The sequence below is a fragment of the Sphaerodactylus townsendi genome, linkage group LG01, assembly GCF_021028975.2.
Source record: "Sphaerodactylus townsendi isolate TG3544 linkage group LG01, MPM_Stown_v2.3, whole genome shotgun sequence".
In the NCBI taxonomy this organism is placed as follows: Eukaryota; Metazoa; Chordata; class Lepidosauria; order Squamata; family Sphaerodactylidae; genus Sphaerodactylus; species Sphaerodactylus townsendi.
This window is the reverse complement of record NC_059425.1, coordinates 72383468-72400259: the sequence shown is the minus strand read 5'-3', so window position 1 is coordinate 72400259 and position 16792 is coordinate 72383468. Positions and strand designations below refer to the sequence as shown.

The 16792-nt window shown below is 45.7% G+C and overlaps 1 protein-coding gene across 6 annotated transcripts in view; it reads right to left on the bottom strand.

Moving 5' to 3' along the window:
• The window catches only part of MDGA1 (MAM domain containing glycosylphosphatidylinositol anchor 1), a 380713-nt gene extending 374072 nt beyond the window's left edge, over window positions 1–6641 (bottom strand). For all 6 annotated transcript variants that reach the window (XR_007246342.1, XR_007246345.1, XM_048518953.1 and 3 more), the window contains exon 1: window positions 4809–6641. Coding sequence is in view for 4 of the 6 variants with exons in the window: in XM_048518953.1 (XP_048374910.1) it covers window positions 4809–4941 (133 nt within the window). In the remaining 2 variants the exon portion in view is untranslated. The remainder of the gene's footprint in view (window positions 1–4808) is intronic.
• Window positions 6642–16792: the final 10151 nt, after the last annotated feature.

The following is a 16792-nucleotide window of genomic DNA, read 5'->3' as shown; positions in this document are numbered from 1 at the left end:
AATCTGAGTTAATCTCACTAGATTTATCGTTGTAAAAAAATGTATTTATAGCCTTCATACAAGTGCGCAGGTGTCCCCTCCCACCCTTCCTGTCTCCTCCGCACTCTAATGCTAAAAGGAAGCAAAAATAAAAGTGAACTGAAACACAGCATCTGAATTCCCAGCATTTCCACATTAAATGCCACAGAGGCAAACACGGAGAACATGAAATAGTCCTACTATATATAGCTTGGGGCTATAATTCAAGACCAACATTCAGGGCAGAAGAAAAGGAGGGGGAAATGGGGAGCTCCTCCGTAATTCTAGTTTAAATTTTCTTGCAAGAATAACAGCTTTGCTTGAGCACCACACAAGCCATCAATAGCTGCAATTTCACCATCTAAACAAACAGCTGTGATTGGAGACAGCTCTGGAGAAGAAGCTCAAGGAAGGATTGCCAAGGGGAGGGAGAGGGAAAGTTTGTGGCGTGCCAGTGTCAGTGGTCTCAGCCACATGCAGAGAAACAATTTTTATATTAAAACCATTATTCTCTCAAAGAGGAGGAGAGAAGGCAGCTAGATGGTGCTGATAAAAGGGGGCAGCAAACAGAATACACAGGAGCTGTGCGCTATGCTAGCTTTAAACAATGGCTTCATTTCAGTGTTCTTTCTTCTATGAACTGCTTTTTTCCTATTATTTTTCCAGAGATATCATCAGATTTTTATTCTAATCTCAAGGTCTGAAAGAAAGAACACTAGAAAAGGAGCTAGGTTATGTTGTGCGAGTATTTAAAAAGTGCATACATGTATATTAAAAGGGTGCGTGTATTTAAAGGGGCACATATTTTTATATATAATGGTCTGAAGAGGTCTTTGAAAACAAAACTACCAGTAGTTCTACCTGGACTGCAGCTGTCGGCTAATTAAAAATAAAAAGTTTGCCTGGGAGCATATAAAACACCCAAGGGATGTAAAAACCTGCACACACACTGTTTCTCTTGCCACAAAGACATTACACACCCCATCTCACTGCTCTTGGGTGCTCCTTCTAATTTCCCTCTAGACCTTAAATCCCTTCATCCTCCATTCCTCTTGCCAGGCACGTGAATTGGGAGGAGGGAGCAGAAGCAAAATTGCATCTGTTTAAGCCAGTTGTTTCACAAAATACACCTAAAGTTGAATTAACATCCAGGTCCTAAGGGAGCGAAAGGCAAATCAGTTCCCATTTGAAAAAGTATACATCATTAAAGTGACCTGTAAAGCCATCACTTGTAGCTGGGCCAACAGTGAGCGGAACTTAGAGTCTGCATGGATCACAAATACTGTACATAGCATAAGCTAAATGCAGGCAGATTCTAAAACTCACTGGAAGTCTATTGTTTCTCTGCCCTTCCTTCATCCTGTTGACTGCACAATTGTCTGAGTTTCTTCTGAGGACACCGCAAGGTGTGTCAGTGGTGTTCTGCAAGTCTTCGTCCCTGTCAATTGTAAACAGACCAACTAACATTTTGCTCTGGGATCCCTGGGAGCAAATCTTTCCCAACACAAAACCCGCACTAAAATATGAGCATTTGAAACTGTAGTTTTTAAAAAAGGCAGACAAGTGCTAAGTACCAAATGGATGCTCCCCTCCATCTCCCACTGATGTCTTTCCTGGTTGCATCTCAAAAACTCTACAAGGCAGGGCTGGGAATGCTTTCTTACCCCCTTTTGCTCTCAGTTTGCCCCACAGTGATTTCTGGTCCCCCACCACCACCTGCTTTTGAGGGGAGTCCTTGGCGGCAGTCATGCATTCATGGTGCCACTTTGCAGACCTTACTCGCATCCAGCTTTGTTTCAAAATCACAGGAGCTTGATGGCAACTTTTATGGTGAGGTGTTTGAACATGTTCTGTTCTTCACATTCAGCCCCAAGGGGTGAAGGAGGCAGAGCTCCCCTTGCGGCAGGCAGAGAGGGGACAGTGGGAGAAGGAGGGGAGGCTCAATTGCTTGGAAGAGACAGCTAATTCTTCAGTGTGTGCCCTGTTCACCTGATAGACTGCTGCTAGGAAGTGGGGGATGCTCAATTGCCCAGCAGCCTGTTAGGCTACTGCTAGGAGGTGGAAGAATCTGAACTGCACAGCAGAGATGGCTCACTCTACAGCCTGTGTGCCCCATTCCCTGGATTGGGCTGCTGCTATGGTAGGAGGTGAGGGAAGCTCAACTGAAGAGCTGCTTTGCTCTGCAGCGCGCATGCCCTGTTCCCCAATTAGGCTGCTGCTAGAAGGTGGAAGAGAAGGGAGATCCTGGGCCTCTGAGGCAACTTGTAGCCCTTGATAATGCTGAACCTGCAGCTGTTAGTCTAGTGAAACTATGGCAAACAAAGAGGAGGGGGAGTTAAAAGTTCCGGAGAAAATATTCAAAGATGTCAGGTTCTATGCAGTGGGAGACACAGACCCCCAGGTAAGTTTCCTTGGCCTTGCTAATCTCCCTTCTTCCTCCAGCCGAGGTGCCCTCTGCTCTTCCAACTGCAGGACCTTCCAATTCCTTATCTACTCCCACTTCAAGCATTCAGGGTCTGCATGTTGACAGTAGCTGTCCTAAAAGAAGAATTTGGAATTTTATCCCTGCTGTAAAGAGTCTTGAAGTGACTTACAAACTTCTTCCCTTTCTCTCCCTGCAACAGACATCTTTTGAAGTAGGTGAAGCTGAGAGATTTCTGAGAGAACTGTGACTAGCCCAAGGTGAACCAGCAGCCTTCTTGTGGAGGAGTGGGGAATCAAACCTGGTCCAATTGCTCTTAACCACTACACAACACTGGCTCTTACATAAGCATTGGACATGTGAGACTTCTGGGAGGGGTGCATGGGGTGCATTCTAAACACACGCTGGGGAAAAAAGTTATGGGGGCTGGTGAATGTTAACAATTAAGAATACCTGATGTGTTCTCTTTCCTGCCTTGTGCTCTGCTGGGGTTGCAAGCAGTGACGGAGGGAGAGGGAACTGCATCTGGGGCATGACCTGCCCCTGTGTGCCCCCCCGCCCCACCTATGCCCCGCCCACACCCCGATCCACCCACATTCCATTCTGCCCATGCCCTGCCCCTGGGAAGGAGTCTGGGGGTGATTTTCTGCCCCCACGTAATGCTAATGGCATGCGCCCGGGACGCGGAGCCCCCCTTGCAGTTTTGCCACTGGTTGCAAGCCTTGGAGCAGCCTGGAGGGGGAAAGGATCAGATCTTCTCTTACCTTCTCCTTGCCCCCCCCCCTTAGAACTGGGAGCTCTGTTATCCTTGACTTTGCCAGATGCCATAAACAGACCTCCCCCCTCCCAATCTGATAGGCTTGGCCATCTGCAAACTTTGCTGCTTGGGAAAGGCAGGGGGACAAGCCAGTTCACCTGAATTATGTGTCATCCAGTTGCTTCTGACTTATGAACCAGTGACCTCCAAAATGTATTTTTGATAACAGCCTTGTTCAGGTCATGCAAGCTGACGGCTGTGACTTCCTTTACAAAATCCATGCCATGGTGGGTTTTCCTATTTTCCTACTGTCTTCAATGTTTCATAGCATTATTGTCTTTTCCAGTGACTGAAGTATGGTAACTTCAGTTTAATCATTTTAGCCTCTACCAGTATAACGACCGGATAAAGCTTTTCTTGGGCTTTATTTTATGAGGTTGCAAAGGAGCATGAGGTGTGTTTGGTATTTCCCATGTCAAAATTATGTGTGCTGTATTTTTTTTTAAAAAAAAACCCTTTCTTCTTGGGTTGGATTTTCATGTGTGCAGAAGGGCTGAGAAAATATTCAAACATTACAAGCAGATAAAATAATGTAAAAGTGTAAGTACTCAATAACAGCTCGTACAGATCAACATAAGCTATTCTATCATTTAAAAGACTGTATAGGTGTGTGTGTGTGTAGAAAAAACAAAATGTGTGTTTATTATTACCGTCAATTTGTACTTTTGCCTCCCTTCAAATACATAGGTATAGCTATAGATAGGTATATATCGATGTATAGATAGATCAGGCCCTTTCAACCTTCTTGGTGCAGAAAAAGAGTAGGTTCCTTCCCCGGACCTACCGCCTGCAAGCTCAGCTTGGTTAAAACAGCTGTCGGAACCGGTGAGGGGTGATTTCTGTTTGCTTTGAAATAACTAACCATTAAGGAAATCTAGCGGATCCTCCTCCCAGCACACCCTGGCCACCACTAGTGGAAGCAGCACCAGCACCACCACATAAACGCACCCCCCCCCCCCCCTCCAGTCCCGGGACTCGCTTCAACAGGTCATCAAGGCAGAGCAAAAGCAGCAGTCAGCTCGGCCAAGGCCAAGAGGCTCCGCTGAAGAGTAACCCCCCCCCCCCAAACAGACCACTGGGTTGGGGGCGGATCGGAAAAGAGCCGCATTCAAACTGCAAGCCCACCTCCAGCCCCAGCCAAAGTCCAATTCACACACACACACACACACACACACCCCGTACACCAGCTTTCTGGAGTGGGCGACCCATAGTTGGGTTCTTTTCCCGGAGCTGATGAGCCCCTGAAGCACACCCGCCCCCCTCTCTTCCTTCTCTGAGAGGGTTAATCGGCGTCATCTCTTCGGACGCGTAAATCTAGAGGGGGGGCGGCAACAGCGGGTACCCAGGCGAGGAATTAAGAAGAAGCTCGAGGAGCCGGTGGAAACCAGCTTGTTGCAACCAATCCCCCCACCCCAAAAAAGCGCCCTGCCAACATCATTCACTTTCTTCCGCAGCAGGTATTAAAAAACAAAATCACAACTTTGATCCGACCGCAGCTCCCGCCCCCCGCCTCCGCCTGAAGCAGGAAATCCCGGCCCCGGCGCCGCTTACCATAGGCCCCTTGTCCCCTGGTGTATACCGGGACCAGAGAGAGGAAGAACACCCAGATCGTCTCCATCTTCAAGGCAGAAGCTTCATAGCCAGCGAAAAAGAGCAGCCAGACCCCAAAAATCCACGGCAGCATCGGGCGGTTAGTCCGAGGAGGAGCGGGCGAGGATGCTTTGCCCCGAAATGCTCTCCTCCGGGGCCCCGCTCGGCCCGGCAGGAACGGACGACCCCGGGTGAGCCGCCCTCGGCCCCGCTTGGCCAAGTCAACTCTGCCCGCGCCTTCCGGGGAGCTGCTGGCGAGCTGCTGCGCGCCCAGTCAGTTTGCAGCCACAGAAAGAGCCCCCCAACGGAGAGCCGTCATTGCCAAGATAAAAGGGGCGAGGAGGGAGTCGGGGGCCGGGCGGGCAACGCGAAGCGAGCCAGGGCAACCCCGCCCCGCCCGGCGGCTTCTCGGCTCCGGAGCTTTGCCCGAAAGAAAACCCACGCCGCTTGCAGCCCGGACGCCGCAGCCCCGAGCCGGGCGAGCCAGAGACGCCCGAAATCCAGAAACTTCAGCGGCTTCTTTCTCCGCTCCGGCTGACTCGCGATCCTTTCCAGCCGGCAGAGATGGGCTTGGGCCGGCTGGAAGCGTCAAGGGCTTGCGGAACTCCCCGGCTGCTTCCCAAACTGCCGGCCAACTTGGGAGCGACGAAGAACCAGACGATGTCGAGAAGAGACGCGAGAGAGTCCTCGCCCTCCCTCTTGCTAATGAGCCTCTGGCTGCAACCCCAGGAACGAGCGAGGGGAAGCGAGGAGGAGGAGGAGGAGGGGGGTGTGTGTGTGAGCGTGTGGGCAAAGGGGAAGGGGAGGGGGGAGAGAGAAAGGGACCGAGATGCAGCTGCTGCTGGCCCGCTAGGTAATGCTCTCCTCCTCTCGTCTGTAGCTCTTCTTCTCCGCCCGCGCTCTCGGTCGTGGCTGGGCAGGGAGGGTGACTTCGGGGTGCCTTTTTCTTTTTCTGCAAAGCAACTCTGCGGCTCAGCTTCGGTCTTTCCAGCCCAGAGTTAGCCAGCAGCGGCTGCAAAGCATCCCATCCTGCCCGCAGGTGAAACACACCATCCCGGACCAGACACAACAGCTCCTCGCCTTGTTTGGGCTTTCTCTCTCCTTTGACCGACCAGCAGGTCAGATCTCTCGCGGTCTCTCTCGCCCTTCCACAGCCACACACACCACCACCACCCCCGGTGTGGTTGTCGACTGACGCTTTAGCAGTTAAGAAGTTTTCTCTCTCTCTCTCGTTCTCCGGGATTTTAGAAACACACACACCCGGACGGGGAGAGAAATTATCTAGCTTTGCTAAGAAGTTGGGAAGGGGATGAACTTGGTGTTGCAAAGGAAAGCCAGCAAGATGCTCGGTGGGGAAAGGGCTTGGTAACTCCTCGCTCCGCCCCTTCCTAGAAGGATGTCGCTTTAATTTTTTTTCTTTAAAAAAGCGGACACACAAGTAATATATTGGCAATCTGATGGCACTTGTAGAAGCGTTCAGTGGAGAGCAGTTCAATATGTGGGTCAGAGCCTCTCGCTTGGATGTCCTTCTGGAGGTAATTCAGGCGCCCGCAAACTTCACCCTTCAGCGCTGAGAGCCCAGCCCGCCTTTCTACCGGTTGACTGTCGTTCACACAGCACGCACACACACACACACCCGCCCAGTCCTTTGGAGAGTTAGATCTCTTGATCCTCGGCACAACGAACAGATCCTCTTCTAATTGCTTGCCTGTGCACTGAATTTAATCTATAATCTTTCCAGATCTGTCTGCGCCTTCTGTTTACGTCCCCCGCCCCCCGCTCTCTGCAGTTCGATTCCTCTCTAGTTAAAAAAGAGGGGGAGCCAATTAAATCCACCGTGCTGGAGCGGAGTCCTGCCCCCCGCCCAATCCCCCTGCCTCCCCCAGGACCAATTAGAGAAAACAAAGCGAGGCTTAGGAAAGACGGAGCGCTTTGGCTATTTTTTCCGCCGCCTCCTTTTCTTCGGCATGCCTTTCTTCTTTTTTTCCTCGCTTTCCCCGGCAAAGCCGCGTCAGAAACCAGTCGAGGTTTCATCCGTCCTAGAAAGCCGAAGAACGTGATCGGCTCCACCGCTGCGGGACCCCGTCTTCTTCTAAGGCGCCAAGCCGAGCTGGCGGGGAGAAGTCGGCCGCAGAGCTGGGAGGACGGCGAGGCAAGGCATAGACCCGCCGTCCCCGGGCTGCGCGAGGGCTCTGGGGCCGCCGACCCCAGCTGGAGGTTTGCAGGGGATCGTTCGGGGCACGTGGACCCCGTGGAGGGGCCGGTCTGTAAGAAGCCTGCCCTGTGCATACGGTGGTGTGTAAGGACGTGAAATGTTGCTTGCACCTGTTGGCCATCTATATGCGATGTGCCAGGAGGCAAGTATGTCTCCGTGACTGGTAGTAACGCAAGATGAGGGGGTGGCGGGGTGGGTGGGCATGCGCTCAGTTCAGTACGTGTGTTTACACGTTCAGCCTTGCGGAACCTTCCTATACCTCCGCCCCCCCCCCCCCCCCCCCCCCCCCCGCACGGTGCGAGTTGTTCATGCGTCGGGTTTTGCACCTCAGCCGGGTGAGCCGGCGCAGTTTGCTGAGTGCTCCGAAGCGGCGACAAAGTCTTCTTGTTGCCACTTTGCCGTCAGTCCTAGTTCAAGGGGAGATCAATGCCGAGCGCGTGTGTGCCTTCCCTCACCCGACAGTCCAGAGAGCAGATTGTGAAGCTTCAAGGAACGAACCACACGAGGAGGTCCTAGACCTACCCTAACAGGCAGCCAGTTCTTGGTAGGTGGTGGATCTGTGCTCGAATTTCAAAGCGTCACAGGCCTCATTTCAAATGAGAGCAGTTGCATGCATTCAACATGACCCTCCTTTCAGAAGCTAACAGTTACCTGGCTTATTTTTCACCCTTCCTGTTATCATAGGATTTTGTCTGCCCCTTTTTTTACTCCTCCTGCAGCCCTGGGGCCCAAATCATACTTTTTCTTAGCATTTGTCTGTTTGAATGAGGAGGTCTCCCTATGATCCTCTCTATTTTCGCTCTACAGGTCAGGAGGACTCTTCTTCCTTCCAAAACTCTATTATAAGCTTTCTATATGCATTCCCAAACATTATAGGAGATGAGGGGGTGGAGGTGGAAAGGTGTTAAATCAAAATTCCCTTGAGGAACAAACCCTTAATTTTCATCTTGCCTCAAGATTTTCTTTTCTTACAGATTTTCTCTTTTGAACCAGATTGGGCTAAATTGTGAAACGAACATTACCTGGGCTGTTAAAATATTAATCGAGAAGCACCTTGCTTTAAAGAAAATGATGCTGCAGAATAGATCAGTTAAGTTTTACTTTCTGCTCAGCTCAAATACATTTCCTGAAATAATCGTGCTCCCATCCCAGTCTTAAAATAGCGCTTGTAAAATATTATTTTATCCCAGTACATTAAATGGATTTGAGCTACCTGCAAGAAATGGGGAATGTCTATCTCAGCCTGAAACCTTGGTGGTGATGGGAAATGTGGCTGCTATTGTAAATGTTTATTCTTCCTCCTGAACTCTTGACAGTGAAGAAATTGATTGCTGCTTTGATCATTATACAGCTGAGTATCATATAAAAGTATTGACTCTCTAGGATTTCTTCTCACCTTTCTGTCTCTTTGTCTTCAGCAGAGGGTTCTTGGGGAGACAAAGGGACCCTATGACCCTTTGCAAGCAAGCAGCCCTTGGCTGGCGCCAGAACACCATCTTTTCTGTGACCCTTGACTACTGACTGTTTACTGTCATTACTGCACTTTTGCCTTATATGAATAGGGCTGCAGCCACCAGGCTTCAAATAGTAAAGAGACAAAGACCAACAAGAGCAGAGTGGGTAGAACCAACAAGAGCAGAATGTGTTTTCCTGGCAGAACCAACCTGGCTTTTCCACAGATACACTGTCCTTATCAAATACATCATCCTTACAACTAGGCATAGTGAAGCAGTGGCCTCCTGCAGCAGGTCTTGGGCACTATTAAAGGGTGCCAAATGGCTGCAGGGTGACATTTGGCATAACTCTCTAACAAAGTCTAATTAAAATACATCCCCCTTGAAATGACTGAACATTTCGAGAACACGAGTCTCTGTTAAGGAGAGAGCGGAACAATTTCTTTGCAGGAAACTGGAGATGTACAATATTCAGAATTAGTCATTTATAAGCTCTTGAAATGTGCCAGGTCCATTTATGTGCCAGTAGCTCATTTATATCTATTTTACAGGGAAGAAAGAGAGCTGTCCTTTGCAGGGGTGACTTATTTATTTGTTTAGCTTATTTACAGCCCATCTTTCTCACTGAGACTCGAGGCAGATTACGGCATAGTGGCTAAACTGTGATTTGCACCCAGTTTCAATCTCCGCACATGGTTCAGTGAAATACAGCCATTAAATGTAGCTGGAAGAAATCAAGAGAGGTATTTTTGGAATCTGTTTTACTCCAAGACATTGCTTACTGCTCACTGGATAATTATTCTACGGCCTTTTCCTTAGTCACTTGCTTTTATAGAGGCAGCATCTGTTATGTAGTTATCAGCAGTTTTATAAAAGACTTTGCAATGTATCATTAAAGAATGTAGCTGTCTCAACACTCACACCCATTAATACATCACTGCATACAATGGACCACCCGCTATGAAGTGTCACCACCATCAGTTCGCTTCGTCCCACTGGAATGAGAGAGCACACTGCAAAGAAGATGTGATATCCTGATGGGGGGATGTATTTGTAAAGGGAGAGGCGGGCAGGTATTGATTTGCTATATGAACAAGAATCATTCCCTGAGTTATGGAGGGTTTACAGCCCAAAGGCTATAACTGGTCCTATTTTACATTCTAACAAATAAGCAGTTAACAGGTATAGCTGTTAATCAGTAAGCAGTTATTTCTATTACAAATTAGCTGTTGAAAGGAGCAGCTAGCACCATCAGTGACAAAGTGAGCCAGAGCTGACAGACTAGCTCTGACAAAATGACCAATTTTTCCTTCAGTGTGGGAGGCAGAACGCATAAGGGGACCTTTTTCTTCCACAAACAAAGCTGGAAAAGGCTAAAATCATTAGCAAAACGCCACTTCTTGTTACTATCAAAACAATCCTAAACAGAGTTGTGCCCTTCTAAACCAATTGATTTCTGTGGACATAGAAGGGCATAACCCTGTTTAGGACTACACTGTTAATCTTCCATGTTTAGTGGTTTCTTTTTAATAAAAGATAACAATTTGACTAGGACGGCTGTGCATGGTTATACAATGCAATCTGCTTTCATGTTATTCCTGCCTTAGCATCTTTGTGCAACAGTAACTTGATATAAAAAACAACCTGACTGAACACTGTTAGCACACATTTAAGCTCCATAGATATTAATGGGGGATACTTATAATTGCAAGTTTATTGGGACAGTTGCTACTAGACTGTGTGTTCACCTGCTGTGTAACATGGTTTGAGACATACTAGTAGAGCATCAGGCACTCCACATCCTTGCTGTATACGGTAGAATGTGTAGAATTAAACCTTAAAATCATGCCATGGGCAAATCACACTGAAGTGCATCAAGGGAATATGGACCAAGGGAACATGAACCAAGTTTCAGGAAGTTGATTATTTGAAAACTCTGAAACCTTTCAATTTAAATGGAGCATTCAAAGTAGTTTATGGGTCTGTTGTTTTGAAGATCTAGTTATTATAAGTTGGATTGTAATGGTTTTGCCATATCCATCTCTTTTTAAAATCTTAAGGATGGTCCAGGTGCTAAAAATAAGTTACTGATCTGGGTGAATAATGCTAAAAGAATGACCTGGACCAGCATCAATTTCCTTTGACAGCAATTGTATGCTACTTTATTGAGGTTTCAAGGACAAAAATGACAGTGGAATTTAAAGCTATGAACACATACAGCAACCAAATGTCTGTATTCTATTATGTGAGTATTTGTGGCAGAGGTATTTGTGAACTCACCCAAGTAAGAGTAAAAGAAAAAACATACAGACTTTACTTCATTATGTGGAGTTTTTTTCCACATAGTATACTGGAATTAACTGTTCATAATCTACTTCCAAAATTTAATAGAACAATAAAAAGATACTGGTCCATTTGCACTTATTCCGGGAGGTGTAAAATGACTGCATTTGCTGCTAAGTTATGAATTATCGCTCTGATCTATCACTTTGTAATACTTGTTAACTATTATCTCCACTGTTCCCATTGCGAAGTAAGATATCTTATAAATTGTCACATCATTTCTCTTGCACATTTAGAAGAAAACTATTATCCTGCCAATTTCCCATATTATACATTATAAAAGTTTTATCTTCTGTCACTCATTTGTGTACAATCTAGTCAGCCTCCCAGCTTGGAAAAACTGCTTACATTTCATTGATTTTAAATTCGTACTTATCAGTTTCTCATCACATTTATTTTAAAATAATGATAAATTCTTTCCATCACATTTTTAACATGCTACAGTCACAGACTCTGCAACAGATATGATGTTAAAAGGGAGAAAATCATTCATACATACTTGACAGTGTCACTGCACAGTAGACTGCCAATGAACTGGGGGATGCCAAGGTCCAGTTACTACACTATTAATTTTCTTATGTTGGTATTTCTGTGCTATAACCGAGGGCACTCCATCACTCTTCCTTTCTCAGTGGCAGTTGGATGAAGCTGCTATCTCTGTGCCCCAGCAGCCATCTTCCTATCCGGAATTTCTATCACTTGTCTGTAGCATATTTCCTCTTTCCGCATAATTCCTAAGGTTCTATCAAGTGACTCTTACAGCTATTTCTTTTTCTTTGTTTGCATTCTATATGTGGAGCAGAACACAGCTCAAAACAATCAGAAGAAGCGCTTGCTGAGCAATAGAAGATATATGCGTATGGTGTGTGTGTGTGTGTGTGTGTGTGTGTGTGTGTGTGTGTGTGTGTGTGTGTGTGTGTGTGTGTGTGTGTGTGTGTGTGTGTGTGTGTGTGTGTGTGTGTGTGTGTGTGTGTGTGTGTGTAAAGTGTTCCAAGAAGGCTGCAGCTAGGGTCGAAGCTGTCAAAGACCCCATCCCTAGGGTTTTGCCATGCTCACCCCAGGGGAGTTAGGGAGACAGTGGCACTAAAGAATCCCTGCTTGTGAAAGAGCTTGGCTTGTTTAGAAGCTTTTAAGTAACAGTTGTCCCTCCCTAGCCAGACAGCACCTGGCCCTTTCCAGGGTTCTGACACTGGAGGAACTGCATGGCCTGTGAACATTTCTGCTTTTGGGAAAACTGTTATGGGGAGGGGATGCATAGCAGGGGGAGAACTGTAGATCCAGCAAAACACTTCGGAGTGTACCTGTTTGTTTACTCTGATGCAGTAAACTGATTTTGGTAAACCTGAGTCTGGTTATTGGGAAGAGGCATGACATATTGCTGGATTGCAAGCCAATCCCAGGACTCAGATGCCAAGAAGGCGCTCCCTGATTTGATTTGATCTGATTTGAAAAAATCCAGGGGCTGTGGCTAGGACAGGTTAAGACTCTAAGGCAAAGGAAACGTATTTAAAACAGGCCATCTTAAAGCGAGGCCCAGCCCCACAATTAAAGCATGGGGACTTTGTGTACATTTCAGTGAAACTTACTTACAGCCCATTAGTAAACTGGGATAAAAGTTTGTTGGGCTGTTCAAGGTGGTAAGACTCATAAATGAGTTGGTGGTTGAAGTGAAACTGCCAAAGACTTATAAACATGTCCATCCTGTGTTTCATTGCAGCTTGCTGGAAAAAGTGCCTCTCCTAGACAAGTGGAATCCCCCTGCAGAAGGCATTGTACCCATCATGGTATACAAGAATATGCATTATGAGGTGTCTCAGATCCTGCATTCTTGGTAGTACCGAGGCTATATTCAGTATTTTATTCATTGAAAACCCTTCTCTTCAGGGGACAGTAAATGGGTAGATGCACAACATGTTGCTGCTTCTCCTCCGCTGCAGGAGTTTCACTACTATTACCCAACCAAGCTAGGACCCAGGTGAAAGGAAGCTATCTTGGGGGGAGGGCAGAGTGTCAAGATCCTATCCCTAGAGTTTTGCCATGCTCGCCCAGGGAAGTCAGGGAGACAGTGGCACCAAAGAATTCCTACTTGTGATAGAGCTTGTCTTATTTAGAAGTTTTAAATAATGGTTGTCCCTCCCTAGCCAGACATCTAGGCCCTTAACAGGGTTCCAACCTTGGAGGAACTGTATGGCCTGTGAAAACTTTTGCTTTTGGGGAAACTGTTAGGAGGAGGGGGATATAGGCTGCTGCTTGGTGTGAGAAATTTAGATCCAGCAAAATCCTCTGGAGTGTACCTGTTAATTTTTTCTGATGCAATAAACTGATTTTGTTAAACTTGAGTGTGGTTACTGGGTGGAGGTCGACAGGCGTGACACAAGCTAAAGTGACATAAAGATGTGAGAATTCCAAAAGATTGTGCAACAGTCCAAGAAAAGAAAAGACACTTAAGTAACTAGAAGAATCACAGAAGAAAAAAATGAACTGGGAAGCTAGAGGTTCATTTATGAAAACTTGGAGCCCGGGACTAATAAACAGGAGCCCTGTCACAGCTTGCTTCCTGTCCTTTAACTGTCTATTTCATATTTCTTCCAGTGAAAAACAGACAATAATAACCCGATAGTAGTGTACCATTCCAAAGTGCTAGAATCAGCAGTGTTTGCAAAGTAAATATATAAATCCAGCTAGCTTTCTCATACTTTTCAAGAAGTGACACTGAAATGCTAAAATTGTTTACTTGCACACTCTTGAGCTGGGTAATGGCCAGGGGAGGATATGGACCTTGTGGATCCACAGGAAAAGACTAGGAGAATGGGAAATGGCTTGGAACAAAGGTTATATGAAGAATAGCTAAGTATAACGTATAGTAGTTAATAAGTCTTTTTCTTAGAACAGACTGATTTAAGGCCAAGTCATCAAATTGCCAGTTTTTTAAACCCTGTTGAACATGTCTCTGATTTATAAATTCTTTATGGTAGAGATCCTAACAGCCTTTCTAGGCTCACATTCCAGCTCTGGCATACCATCATGCTGGGGGGGGGGGGGGTAGCATAAATCAAAATATTTGCATTGGTGCCACTACTCACTGCAACAAATGGTTACTGGGTATTGATTTAATAATCCTTCCCTCCTCAATGACAGATAAACATGTCTTCCACAAATGGGGTGAAGAATATATGTGTATTATGTAAAAAATGGGAGAGGGACATGAAACCCCCAGTGCAGGTATGCTTCCACTAGGCAGCAGCCATGCTACTGCATGAGTCCAAGCCTCAAATAGCTTGTCAAACCACTCTTCATCCCTTTTGCTTTATAGGATCAAAGCTTGACCACACAAATCAGCATATAGAGAAGCAGGAGGCAGAGTTCCACTGCATCTAATACAGGGATTGGATATTATCTATATAACTATGGCATACCCCCACGCCCACTCCCAATGAGTCTCAAAGCCTGCATGATACCAAAAGGGAGAAAAGGGCATGAAGATGGGAAGAAAGTTAGATGATGCCAGTATTTCAGTGGCCTGCTTCCTCCTGCTGTGTGTCTGAACCTATGTACGGTCATATTGATAAGAATTGTCTTGGTGTCTTGGCTATTTCAGTTTTGCTGTAGAGCTGCCAAGTCTCTTGTTCTAACAAGTCTCTTGCAACTCTGTAAGCTGCATAAGACACTGTTTGATTAATGTGTCTAATTAGCTACCATAGGCATATGGTAGCTGGGAAAGGTCTTCCTACCCAACTGAAACGAAACTTTCAAAGGCACTGGAGCCTGCTGGAACAAGAGAGTTGGTAGCCTCATTCATATGAATTGCTTTCAGAACTCCATTGCTGATGTTGTTCAATGGACATTTGAATTGTTTCACAGATGTGTCTCTGTATTAGTGGGGGCTGGCAGATCATCTGTCCCCACTTTCTGCCTGTTCTTCCAACTCTCTTTAGGATAGGACTCTCTCCCTGAAGGGAGTCCAGAGGATCCTTTACCATCTGGCTAGTTTTGCTCCCATAAGGGCGCCTTGAAACAAATTTGTTTCTGTGTTGGGAGAAAGTAGAATACCATTTTAAGTCATACCCACATTACCCCAACATTAGAGGGCTGCCTGGTTAGAGGGATTGTAAGATGGTTCTGTAACTCTGCCATTAATTTCGTGCTCATTTGAGTTACAATTTCCATAGAATATTTGCAACAGAGAAAAAACTCCCAGACTTCCTGCCTGAAGTACTTACCACTCTCTTCATATTCATTGCTAGCTATGAGTCTTTCCAGATGATCCACTGGACTTTATCTGCACTTGTTTGTACTAATCCCAATCTAGTAGGTGTAGTGTTATATCCCATCCTTGTGTAATAATGACTTGGACCAATCAAAAGTGAGTTGTGATGAGATACGTCCCACTCAAAGAAATGAGAGATTTGTCAAAGTAACTGGTCCCATTGGTCTCAATGGTATCCAGTCATACCTAACTTTGGCTAGGCGAGAGTCCATGTGCATTAACATGGGCACGTGTAGTTTCTCTGGGAAGGAGAAAGCTATGTATCAGTATAATTAGTGCTTCTCTAGTTTTCCTAATGCTTTGCTGAAGGATAGCACATAGCCATTAAAGAAAGGGGGGGGGGGAATTCCAAGTAAAAGTTCTTTAAAACTTTATGAAGGTTATTAGATGGAGAGCTGTTAAAAGAGTTTGAAATGTACAGAATATTTTATAAAAAACAAGCCCTTGGAAAAGGTGTGATATGGTGTTAAGGGATCTATTTAGGCTTTAATCTGGACTGTTTGAAAGGAAAAAAAAGTCCATCTCATTTGCAACCAGTTTTTTTATAGCAATAACTCAAACTTGACACACAAGTTACTGCTTAGTTCAACAGAATACATTATTTTACTATTACTGTACCTCTATGACTTATTCTTTTTCTGTGTTCTTCCAAGGTTTTTTTTTTCATGTGTATAATACCCTTCTGTTTTTATCTTATCTCTGCCTCAAATAATACGTCAGAATCCTCTGGGAACCATCGTTATGTGGAGGTTCACAGATTTCTAACGTAATTCTCAGCACTCTCACCAAATACCAGGTCTTAGGGTTCTTTCAAGGGAAACTATTACAGGTTTTGCTCAATGAGAAAAACAACAGGTGTTTAAACTTTTTTGCTCCTCTATGAAACTGGCCCCCCTTTCCAGTCATTTTTCTTTCACCATTTTCCAAAATGGTGCAGAGTTGTTCACAAAGAGGGATAATGTTGGGAAAATGGGGGAACACAACTTCCTTACTGAGGCAATGAATGTGAAATTGTCAGTACAACATGAAATACTGACCCAGTTGCCTGGACAACGGGGATGAATTCCCTCCCCTCCCCTTTCTGAGTGAGGGCAAGGGGAGGCATTGTTTACCCTTAGTGCCATGTAACCAGATCTGACTGGTGCAGAGTCACGATTTTCACTGTATGATCTCCAACTGGCTGGAAAGATTCAATGAGCAGTAGCAGATTTTATTTTTTTTATTTGATATGTTTATATCCCACCTTTCTCTCATCATGTTCAATGCTGTTGACTATTCAGAACAATTACCCACAACAAAGTGCCTGCAGCACAAAAAGAAAAGGGCAGAGGAAACCCTCAGGTGAAAACCTCTAAGATAATTTATAAAATGAATGGCCTGTCTTTGAAATGCCTGCTGCCAAAGAGTTGTCAAATGGCAGCTGGTTCCAAAGTCCAAATGTTGCATGGAAGATCAGAAGATAGCAATTTTAAGTGGGCTTTTTGACCATCCCACCAACCCAGCTCAATAAATTTTACATCAAAAGTCAAATCTCAGTTTAGATGCCTTCTTTTTATTTGTTCTTGATGCTTTCCTGACAGCAGATAACACTAGTTTGCAATTGGTAGGGATATTTTCATAGTGATCTTGGCACTGGAAAATAAGCCTTATAGATTGCTGTTCCTGT